The 10,973-nt window shown below is 52.5% G+C and overlaps 1 protein-coding gene across 1 annotated transcript in view; it reads right to left on the bottom strand.

Moving 5' to 3' along the window:
* Nucleotides 1–10,114, bottom strand: part of LOC123243044 (tyrosine-protein phosphatase non-receptor type 11-like) — a 36,449-nt gene extending 26,335 nt beyond the window's left edge. The window contains exon 1 of the mRNA XM_044671215.1: nt 10,041–10,114. Within this exon, the coding sequence (XP_044527150.1) occupies nt 10,041–10,054 (14 nt within the window). The 5' untranslated portion in view covers nt 10,055–10,114. The remainder of the gene's footprint in view (nt 1–10,040) is intronic.
* Nucleotides 10,115–10,973: the final 859 nt, after the last annotated feature.

The raw sequence follows: 10,973 nt of genomic DNA, 5'->3' as shown, positions 1-10,973 counted from the left end.
GAAGGCAGGAAGAGAGAAAAGGAATGGGGAGCCTGGGAGAGAGGGAGAGTAAGAGGCCCAGAAGGGAGACAGAGGGAGAAAGAAGCAGAGGATACGGAAGAGAAGAGGAGAGATGCAGAGGGGGACAGAGAGAGAAATAGAGACAGAGCAGGGAAGAGAAAGAGGGAGAGAAAGAGAGAAAAAAGAGAAAGAGAGCAGGGAAGAAAAGGGAAGGAGGGAAACAAAGATAAAGAAAGGGGAAAGAGAGACAGCTTGGAGATAGAGACAGAGAGAAGTGGGAGAGAAGGAGAGAGACACAGAGAAAGAGGCAGAGAAACAGACACAAAGAATCACACATAGAGGGAAGGAAAGAAGGGGAAGGAACAAGTATTTATTAAATGGCTACCATATTGCAGGCCCTGTGCCAAGCATTTTCCAAATACTATTTTCTTTTATCCTCACAACAACCCAGGGAGGTAAGTGCTATTTTTCTCCCCAATTGATGGAGGAAATGGAGGCACACAGAAGTTAAGTGACTTGCCCAGGGTCAGAGCTAGCTAGCCTCTGAAGTAGAATTTGAACTCGGGTCTTCCTGACTCCGAGTCCCCAACAAAGACAAAGCCACGGTCAAGCTTCCAAGGGCTCTAGCCCCTGCTTCCTTGCCTCCTCCTCTCCCCTCCAAGCTCTGGCTCAGTGTGCCACAGCTACCAGGACAAGAGAAGCCTGTGTCCTCCTATCCCTGATAGGGCCAAGGAGCTTCTACGCTGCAATAAGCAGGATTTCACTGGAACACAACAAAGCCATTGAGTACTGGAGCTGGGAGGACCCCTCAAGGTGGCAGCCTCCAGTGCAGCCTCCTCCTGGATGGGAAGCCTGAAAGCCAGTCAGGAAGGGGTTCAACAGGTGCACACGTGAGCCACAGCAAAGGCACGAGTCAACCTGCCTTGTTTTCCAGGTAGAACTCCAAGATGGAGCTTTAACCAGGAACGCTAAAGCCTGGGGAAGTGGTTGGGAAGGGAGAGAGGGAAGCATTGCCCCCCCCCAAGAAACGGTTTGCTCCATTCTACCAGAAAATGGGGGCAATCCATTTCCCAGAGAATCTGGTTCTTGACTTATGGGGGCTGGAGGTGGGAAGCCTCCATTCTGGTCCTCCAGCTCCTCCTTGCTCCCCCAGCTCCCATGGTTCTTCTCACAGAAGTAGAACAATGTGTCCAAGGTCACACAACTGGTAAGTAGCCAAGGCAGGATTTGAACTCGGTGTCTTTTCCTAAAAATTTGGGGCATTTTCCATCCCCACATGCCCTATGTGGAATTTTTTTCCCCAAACCTTTGCCTTCCATCTTAGAATCAATACTGTGTGTTGGTTCCAAGGCAGAAGAGCAGTGAGGGCTTGGCAACCAGGGTTAAGTGACTTGTCCAGGGTCACCCAATTAGGATGTTGTCTGAGGTCACATTTGAACCCAGCACCTCTCGTCCCTGGACGTGCCTCTCAATCCACTAAGCCACCCAGCTGCCCGCTTTGGAATGCTTTTAAGAGGAGACTCCTCACTCAGCCTGGTCTCGGGGGGATGGGTCGGGCTTGGGGCTCTCTGGAGGCAGGGGGATTGGTGAGATGACTTCTAAAGCCGCCTGAGTGGGGAACAAGGGAGAGGGAGGGCAGAGGACAGGAGACACGGGAGGATGCGGGCAGGGGGTACTCGCTCCGACCAGGCTCTCGTCCAATATCTGGCGATGACATGGGCCAAACCCCTGTCCCCACCCAGGCTTCCTCCCTCCCCCCCGGCCCACCCGAGCCAAGAGCAGGAGCCGAATTAAGAACATCAGGTTAAATTGGGAGCCCTGGGCACGGGGACAGAGTCACTTTTAGCCCTGGGCAAGGACAGAGGAGCTATTTCTGCCTTCACACTTCATGAGGAATTTGGGGGGGGGGGAGGTTGGGGATCAAAGGAGCTGGAACTCGAAGGATTTCAGTTGCTGTGCCTGGGACACCTGGAGCTGGGGGGTAGGGCGGGGCGGAGGGGGGCCGCGGAGCAGCCAAAGAGTTCCTGCATGGGAGAGGGGAGCACGGTGGCTTCCCCGAAAGCCAGGCTGGGATGACGGTCACAGCCAGGTTCCTTCCCACTCTGCCTCTCGGACCCGTGGCTTTGCCTCCAGCTGTTAGGGGTCCAGGATGGCCCTGGAGCTGGAAGGTATTCTAGTCAGTGGCCATGACTGGGCGGCGGAGGGAATGGAACTGTACTCTGGATCTCCAGAGCAGCAGGTGCATGAGGGGAAAAGCCACTGAGGGGACCTGAGCAAGGAGAGTCCTCACGGGGACTCTGCAGTCAGAGAACTAAAGCTCAAACCCTACCTTGTGAGAAAGGAAAACCCACCAATATTTCACTTGAAGCCAGAGTGACCTCGGGCAAGTCATGGCCCTTTCCAGCTCCACGGACAGGATCCCCCGAGCTTTCAGGGGCAGCCTGGTAGTGGGTAGACATGGGAGTCAGGAGACTTGAGTTCAGATTTTGCCCTGGTCACTTGCTTATTGTTTACCCACCTCTGTACACAAATCCTAGCTTGTCAATCTCTCGGTCAAAATGTGGTATCCAAGAGCATCTAGATGGAGAGGGAGGTCCTGAGTTCAAATCTAATTTCAGATACTTCCAAGCTGTGTGACCCTGGGCAAGTCACTTCACGCCAATCGCCTCGCCCCTAGTGCTCTTCTGTCTTGGAATTGATACTTAGTATTGAGTCTAAGACAGAAGGGGAAGGGCTTTTTAAAAACATAAATGAATAAAATAAAATGTGGCATCCAGAACCGAACACAATCCTAAAGGGTTCTGGGAAAAGACAGTGGCACAACCTCCTTCCTCTCTCCTTCTGGTCACTGTTTTTCAGATAATGCAGTCTAACAGAAGCAGTGATTTAGCTTCATGGCCCTGGACCAAGTCTCTGCCTTTCCAAGCCCTGAGTTTTAGAGGAGTGAGCACTGGCTTTAGAGTCAGGGGACTTGGGTTCAAATCCAACCTCTCCTTCTTACTAACCAGATAACCTCACTACCTTCTTAAGCCTCAGTGTCCTTATCTGTCAAATGAGAAGAGTAGATTAGCTATCTTCTCCTTTCTAGGTCGAGAGCTATGATCCTACCTCTCTATGCCTCTGTTTCCTCATGTGCCAAATGAAGAGGTGGACTAGCTCTCTCCCTTTTTTTTACAACACTCACCTTCCAACTTTGAATCAATACTATGTACTGGCTCCAAGACAGAATAGTGATAAGGGCTAGGCAATGGGGGTCAAGTGACTCACCCAGGGTCACACAGCTAGAAAGTGTCTGAGGCCAGATTTGAACCCAAGACACCACCACCCATCTCCAGGCCTGCCTCTCTATTCCCTGAGCCAATTAGCTGAGCCTGGAGGCAGACAGATCTGCCTTGAGTCACTTCACCCTGTTTGCCTCAGTTTCCTCATCTGTAAAATGAGCTGGGGAAGGAAATGGCAAACAGCTCCAGGATCTTTGCCAAGGAAACCCCAAAAGGAGTCAGGAAGAGTTGGGCCCAACTGAAAAACAACAGGTGCTAATGTTCGTTCGGTTTAAAAATAAGTAAATAAAGGTTTATGGGGTAAAACCGTCCACCATTATCACTGAGCTTTTCAATTTTGCCAGGTCAGAGATTCAGTAGTGTGCCAGCTTTCTAGGGGGCAGGGCTATAAGGAGCAAACTTGATGCCTGGGGCAAGAATCACCAAAGGGTAGCTTTAGGTTAGCCCTCCATTGGGGGAGGGGTGGAACACAGCCTGTGACTGGGGGACAAAGAGTCCCTGAATTGTGGTTCAAGGCCACTGCTGAAGGGGAAAGGAGAGAGCTCACCTCTCTCCACAGAAGGACAGAAAGGACTGTCAGCACTCTCTAAATTTGGCGCCCTGTGGCAGAGCCCCAGTCACCTTGTCCTAGTTGCAGTTATGCCAGGGTGAAGCCAGCCCTGCCCTGATCCACCTCTCTCATCTCAAACCCATGAAGCATTGTCTCCGTCTGGCAGGTGGGGTTCACATGGTAGAAGACTGACCAAGAGAAGTGATTTGCTTCCTTCTCCTTTAGAGATTTGAGTCAGACAGTTTGGATGCTCTTATATTTAGAACTAGAAGTCAAGTTTGGCTCCCTCATTTTACCGATGGGGAAACTGAGGAACAAGGAGGAGAGGTTGTTTGCCAAAGGTCTGACACCCATCACAATAATCTTTTCCTTATAACAAACTGTCTCTCAGCTGGGTCAGGAAACTTTTTCCTCCCCCAGAGAGGAGATAGGTATGGTATGATCAAAGAGAAATCCTGGATTCAGATCCTGGCTAGGTCATTGACTTAGTTTGTAACCATAGGAAAGTCCCTGCCCCTCATGGGGCCTCAGTTTCCCCAAGTGTCAAATGAGAGGCTGGAAGAGGTGATGGCTAAAGTCACTTTTAGCTCTTAGATCTATGATTCAGCCCAAAGGTTATTGCCAGACCCGGGGATTTCCAGGGGAGATGGTGGAGAGGGAGGAGGTTCAGAACTGGGGGAAAAGCCGTGGCCAGGCTGAAGGGCTGATTCGGCCACTGTATTTCCTGAGAGTCTGTCCCCAAATGCTATGCATGAGGAAGATTCCCAGTTCTACTCTTGAGAACCCTCAAATGCCCCTCCCCAGGTCCAGGGACTTCAATAGCCCCTGCCCAGGGGACTGTCTAGAAGCCCTTCTGACCATCCCTCTCAAGCCCTAAAGGACTCTGAAGTTGGTATGCAGAGGAGAGATGGACACGGTCCTCTGGAGGATAACCTCCCTGATTGTCTTTCTGTGGCATGAGAGACCCCTCTCCTATTCCCTTCTTACTCAGCAGTCAGACTTGGAACCAAGAACACTCATCTCCTTGGGTTCAAATCTGGTCAGACACTTCTTAACTGTGTGACCTTGGGCAAGTCACTTAACCCTGTTGGCCTTAGTTTCTTCATCTGTCAAATGAGCTGAAGAAGGAAATGGCAAACCAATTCAGTATCTTTGCCAAGAAAACCCCAAAAGAGGCTCACAAAGAGTCAGACCAACTGAAAATGACTGAACAACAACAAAACAAGCCAGGCATTATGCCAGGCACAGAAGGTACAAAGAAGCCAAAGATGGTGCCGGTCCTCAAGGAACGTGAAATCCAGCAGGTGAGACAACACGTAGCATCTATCACAAGCCAGAAGTAACTAGAGCCAATCAGAGGGAAGGCTCTAGAATTAAGTGGGATGGGGAAAGGCTTCTTCTTCACCTCTGGCAGCCTGATCATTGACTACCCCAGCAGCTGGTTAGTATGGACTAAGTCATTCCCCATATCCTCCACCTCTGTTTAACATGAGGAGGGAGAAAAGGGGAGGGGAAGGGACAAGGGTGACCACAAGCAGCAGGGGTGGCTCATCCTGGTGGGCTGCTTCAGACCAGGCAAGGGAGGCAGAGAAAATATTGGATTAACTAGAAGGAGGAGCATAGGCAAGTGATATTAAGAGGTGAATATCACAGGTCCTAGATTTAATGCTGGAAGGGACTTCTAAAATGATCTAGCGCAACCCCCCCTTTATTACAGATGAGAAAACTGAGGCTCCCCAAAGTAGAGCGACTTGCCCAAGGTTACTAGTCACTCAGACAGTAGAGATGAGTTGTGAGTATGATGAGCCTTTTCACTCCTGTCCCAGAGCTCAAATTCCTATAGTATTTTTGAGTTTGCCAATGGAAGTAGAGAGAGTGTCAGACCTGGAGTCCAGGAAGACCGAGTTCAAATCCAGTCTCAGACACTTACAAGTTATATGATCTTGGGTACCACCTTCATGCCTCAGTTTCCTCAATTGTAAAAAAAAGGGATAATAGCACCCATCATCCAGGCTTGTGAGTATCAAATAAGACAATATTTATAAAGCCCTTAGCACAGTGTATGCATGTCATGGGTGCTATATAAATGCCAGCTAGTATAGTAGAGAGAGAGGGGGTCATGATAGTTTTTTCAAGCTTTGGCTGAGTTCTGTAATCAGTTAGGGGTTTGGAATCTTGAGGGAGAAAAGTCAGTTGGTTTGTGAATCTCGTGGAGAGAGTTTCAGACCTGCTGAGCTGCTTCCTTACCTATCTGTAGAAGTGAAATTTAGCCTAGCTTTGAAATATTTATTTAAGAATTGTTATTTTAGATAAACCCTTTGCATCTTCATTTCCTTTATTATTTCCTACCTTCCTTCCCTTACCTTATATGTCTGTGGAGTTAATAAGGAGAGTAAATTAGAGAGGAGTTCAAATCTGTGAAGGGTTTAACTATAATTTGACAGTATTATATGTAAAGAAATTAGTCAGTCATCATTTATTCCCTTTAGATATCAAGAGCACCTTGTAAGCTGAGTTAAGGCAGGTCTTTGCTCAGACTCCATCTCTGCCTCCCTTCCCCCACCTGAGGTTCCTGAAACAACTGTTAGGGCTTCCTCAATCCACTTTCCTGACAAATCCTTTAAAATTAAAAAAAAACCTTTTTGTGTTTCAACAGACCTATTAGTATAATTTTTTTTTAAACCATTGTACTTCGGTGTATTGTCTCATAGGTGGAAGAGTGGTAAGGGTGGGCAATGGGGGTCAAGTGACTTGCCCAGGGTCACACAGCTGGGAAGTGTCTGAGGCCGGATTTGAACCCAGGACCTCCCATCTCTAGGCCTGACTCTCACTCCACTGAGCTACCCAGCTGCCCCCCCATTAGTATAATTTGTCAGTTGGTTATTAAGAGAGGGAAGAAGAGGGAAAGAACTAACATACTCTGGGCTTGAAGGGAAGCCGGGGATCCATCTTGAAGGAAGGTGTAACTTCAAAACAAGTCCCTTCCTGTGAAATTAACTAAAGCCTGTAGTTAATTTCAGTTCAGTCTATTTCCCTCAGTTTGTGTTTAAGTCTGAGTCCTGGTCTATAAGCCCTGCTGTCTTTGCCTGTTTAGATTAATTCTCCCTCTCCCTGAAGATCTTTGTTTCCCTTCAGTGTTATACTCCTGACTTCAGCCCTATTATATCCTGAATCTCCTTATTCCAGCCTACCTGTAACCTAGATTACCCACCTAGCAAGTCCCTGACAACCTCCTTTCAAATTTCCCTTGTACCACACACCTTTCCTCAAATTATCCCCGTTACACTAGTTTATTATTAATCATCTTATGTGGTTTCCCACCCCAGTCCTGGGAGGCAAGACAGCAGGTGATTATTGTCCCCATTTTACAGATAAGAAAATTGAGGCTGAATGATGTGAAGTGATTTGTCCACAGTCACACAGGTAACGAGTGTCTGAAGAGGGATTCAAACTTATTTCTCCAGACACCAAGTCCAACATTGTCACTGGTAGGAGTCGTCAAACTCCTTCTGACATGTTTGAGTTTTTAGGTATAGCACAGAGAATACTGGATTTGGAGTCAGAAAAGCTGGTTGGAATTCCAGTTCTGTGGCATTCTGTGAGACCTTACACAAGTGACTCTGTGCCTCGGTTTCCCCACCTGTCAAATGGAGGGCTTGAATGACATAGTCAAGTTCTAAAGTGATTCCTAGGAGCTCTCTAAGAGGCAGAGTGTGAAGGGCAGGAGAGACACGCTCTGATCTAGCAGAGCTGCGGGGAGGGGGGGGGCACATGGCCCTGGTTCTCACCCTCCCGCCCCCAGAGTGGGAACCCAGGCAGAAAGAGCAGGAAGTGCCCAGTTCCTGCGAGAGTTTCCTTCTTCCTTCTCGCCTCAGACAGGAAGCTTCGGCCTGGGCCAACATCTGTCCTGTCCTCCCCCATTTCCTGTTGCTTTCATTCCTATTCACCCCCACCTCAACCCAGGAGCACTTGGTAGGTGGGAAGAGGAAGGCGTGCCCCGAGTGTGAGCAGGGAGAAGGGCACTGAGAAGGAGCCCAAATCTCCACAGCATGCTTCCTAAGGGAGAGCTAGAGGGCACGAGGAGGCAGGATGAGGGCCAGTCTCGAGGGAAGACAAATACAGCCTCAATTCTCCACAGGAAATCAGTTCCGCATCAGAGAGGAGAGGAGCAGGATGGGACAGTGGTTCATCCAGCGCTTTCTCCCAGAGCCTTTTCCACTTTCCCAAAGGCTGAAGCCATCCCCCTAGGGCTACCCGGCATCCCTGGGTGCATCTTCTCCTTCTGATTGGGAGCTCCTGGAGGGCAGGGCTTTCGGCCTATCTTTATCTTTAGGCTTTAACACAGCTTAAACAGCGCTTGCAATCCTGCCATCCCAGGACCTGGCTATTTCTTTTTAAACCTTGACCTTCTGTCTTAGAATCAGCTCTGAGAAGTGGTTCCAGGGCCTGAATTCATAGGATATATTTATTTTCTTTCTTTCTTTTTTAAATAAAAACCCCTTGCCTTCCATCTTGGAGTCAAAATTGCCTCTCTTCTGCCTTAGAACCAATACTCAGTACTGATTCTAGCATAAGGGTTAAATGACTCACCCAGGGTCACACAGCTAGGAAGTGTCTGAGGCCACATTTGAACCCAGGACCTCCCGTCTCTAGGCCTGGCTCTCAATCCACTGAGCCCCTAGCTAGTGATTTTACCTGACGGTTAAGCCAAAGGTTGGGCTGTGGGATCTCTACGGCCCCCTTTAAAAGGCTCTCAATTCTACAATGGGTCTCCCAGCGTGCTCTCAGGCCCCGTATTCAAGACTAACTCCTAAAGGAAGGAGAGATTCCCTTCCCAATCCCTGAGTAAAGATGGGGAGGGGGGGCAGGGCTCTCCTGGATCTGGTGAGAGCTCAGGCAGAGCTTGAGAATCAAGAGTCTTCCAGCCCAGAGCCCACAGCAGGGAAGGTCTCCCTCCCCTCCCCCCAACCAAACAGCCCCCGGGGATCCTCTCCGGAACCAAACGATGATCAGAAAAAGGCTTTGGGGCTTGTGTTTGAGCCAACTGAAGTTGCTCAGGGATTGGCACTGAGGGCAGAGTTCTGAAGGACCCGGGAGGGGCCTGCCTGCCCTCCCAAAGAACCTGGGCAGTGCCCATGGGCACCACTAAGAGCCCCCAAGGGGGTTTGGAGAGGGGCAGAACGGTGATCACAGCAGCAGCAAGTAGAACCACCTTGGGAGAAATGCCACCCCTAGACGTGAGTGCCCTGAGCCTTGGGGGAATCCGTCTACCTCCTGGGCTTGGAGGGCTCAGTCACATCGCGCTGCACGGAGGGGAAGGCCCGTCCCAGCCCCGGGCTCAAGCGTCGTCTCCCAGCCAGATTCGGTCTCAGGAGGCTGGCGCCCTAAAATGACCGAGGGGCCCTGGGGCCAGCCCGGCGGGGGTGAGTCACCCTCCCCAGCGCCCCGGAGGGGATGGGTGGGGAGCCCCGAGGGGCGATCTCAGTGGCTGGAGGTGGGGTGGGGGGTATGGCCGAGGGTCGGAAGCCTTGCTGGCCAAGGCGTGGCGGGGCTTCCTTCTTTCCCTCAGTTAGGTGTGCGGGTTGGACGCATCTCCCAAATCCCAGGTCCGCTGAGGCAGCAGCAGGCAGCTACGCGAGGGCGGACCGGCCCGCCCAGGGCTACTCAGCGCAAGGAAACCAGAGCGTTTCCTTTCTGACGGGCGGTGAGTCAGACTGCCCTGGGAACTCGGCGGGCCGGGGACCCAGGAGTCCTGGGGACCTGGGACGAGGAAGCCTAACGCAAAGTGACACAGTGTAGACCAAGCGCAGTGTAGAAACCCCCTCCCCACCTTCCCAAGGGCGTTCGCTCCTCCAAAGGCCATGGGGAGGGGTGTGAGTCTGTTCCCGGCCCCTCCCGCCTCCCACCCCCACGAAGGCGCCCACAGTAGCAGGAAAGTGGAGGTGGGGGAAAGGAGGGAGACAAAAGCCTCCCGCCGGCCCATTTCCCGAAGCCGGCAAATCGAGGCTCGCAGCCCAGCCCGGACGGAGGCAGGAGCGCTGACCAGTAGCAGCTAGAACCCGCCGGTGTGGGAGGACATGTCGGGATGCCGGGGTCCCCCCACCCCACAGGCACCATCTTCAATGATCCGGGTCGTGGCCCCGGCCCTCCCTCCCTCCCTCCGTGGGCTCCGGCCGGTGGACAGGGGACGGTCGGGGCGAGGAGCTCACCTGCGGGAAGTCATGTCTCCACCGCCCGGCCCGGGCCCGGCTCCGACGCCCCTTCCACTCTCAGTGGACCGGCCCGGCCGGCCACAGCCCTGCCCTCCTCGGCCCCGCCCCGGCCGACCCGCGGGCCCCAGCCCTCCACCGCCTCGCCCCCTCCGCAGCTACATATGGCCACGCCACGCCTCCTTCCTCCCGAATCTCCGCCTTTTTGAGCCTTATATAGGCCCTGGAACCACGTGGCCGCCCCAGGAGGTCCCCACCCACCCACGGCCACTGTTCCTCCGGCTCCAGGGCCCCGCCCTTGTCACCAAGTTCGCCGCCCTTAAAGGGGCCGCACCATTTTCCCACCCCCCACCCCCACCCCGAGTTTCCTGAAAAGTTGCAGGGAGCCGCAGCTAAGAGCGGGGTCTGTTTCCCAAGTGCACCTCGCTAGAAAGAAGAGAGCGGCTGGCCTACACTGTCTTTGCTGACTTTTTTGACTCAGTTTCTCCGCTCGCACTGCCTCAGCTGGAGCACTTCAGGGCTGATTTCCCTGGAAGAAGAGGTCCTGGGGCAGTGGCCTCTTTGTCTCGTCCTGCACCCTTCCCTGGACCTAGGTTAGCAGGCTAGGGAGCTTTGTGGATGGAACTGGTGCCCTGCCCGCCCCAACTTCGCAGGGGCTCAGGGCCGCCGGAGAGGGAGGCAGCTATGTGGGCTCCCATACGCACATACGCACACACCCCGCCAGATCCATGTCCCTTCTAACCCGAGGCAGGGAAGGAGAGGTTACTGGGGCCTCCCCCAGCCCGCGCCCGAGAATGCTTCCCCTCCCCGCGGCAGCCCTCCCTTTCCAGCTATTAATAACTCCCTGGGCCTGATCATTTACTAAATATACCCCCGGCATGGGCTGCGGCCCCCAGGCAGCCCAGGCTCTTCACACAGGTGCCGCACGAGGTT

Source organism: Gracilinanus agilis, chromosome 3 (genome assembly GCF_016433145.1).
Source record: "Gracilinanus agilis isolate LMUSP501 chromosome 3, AgileGrace, whole genome shotgun sequence".
NCBI classification, from domain to species: Eukaryota; Metazoa; Chordata; class Mammalia; order Didelphimorphia; family Didelphidae; genus Gracilinanus; species Gracilinanus agilis.
Note: the sequence above shows the minus strand (reverse complement) of the source record. Positions and strands in the feature narration are given on the sequence as shown.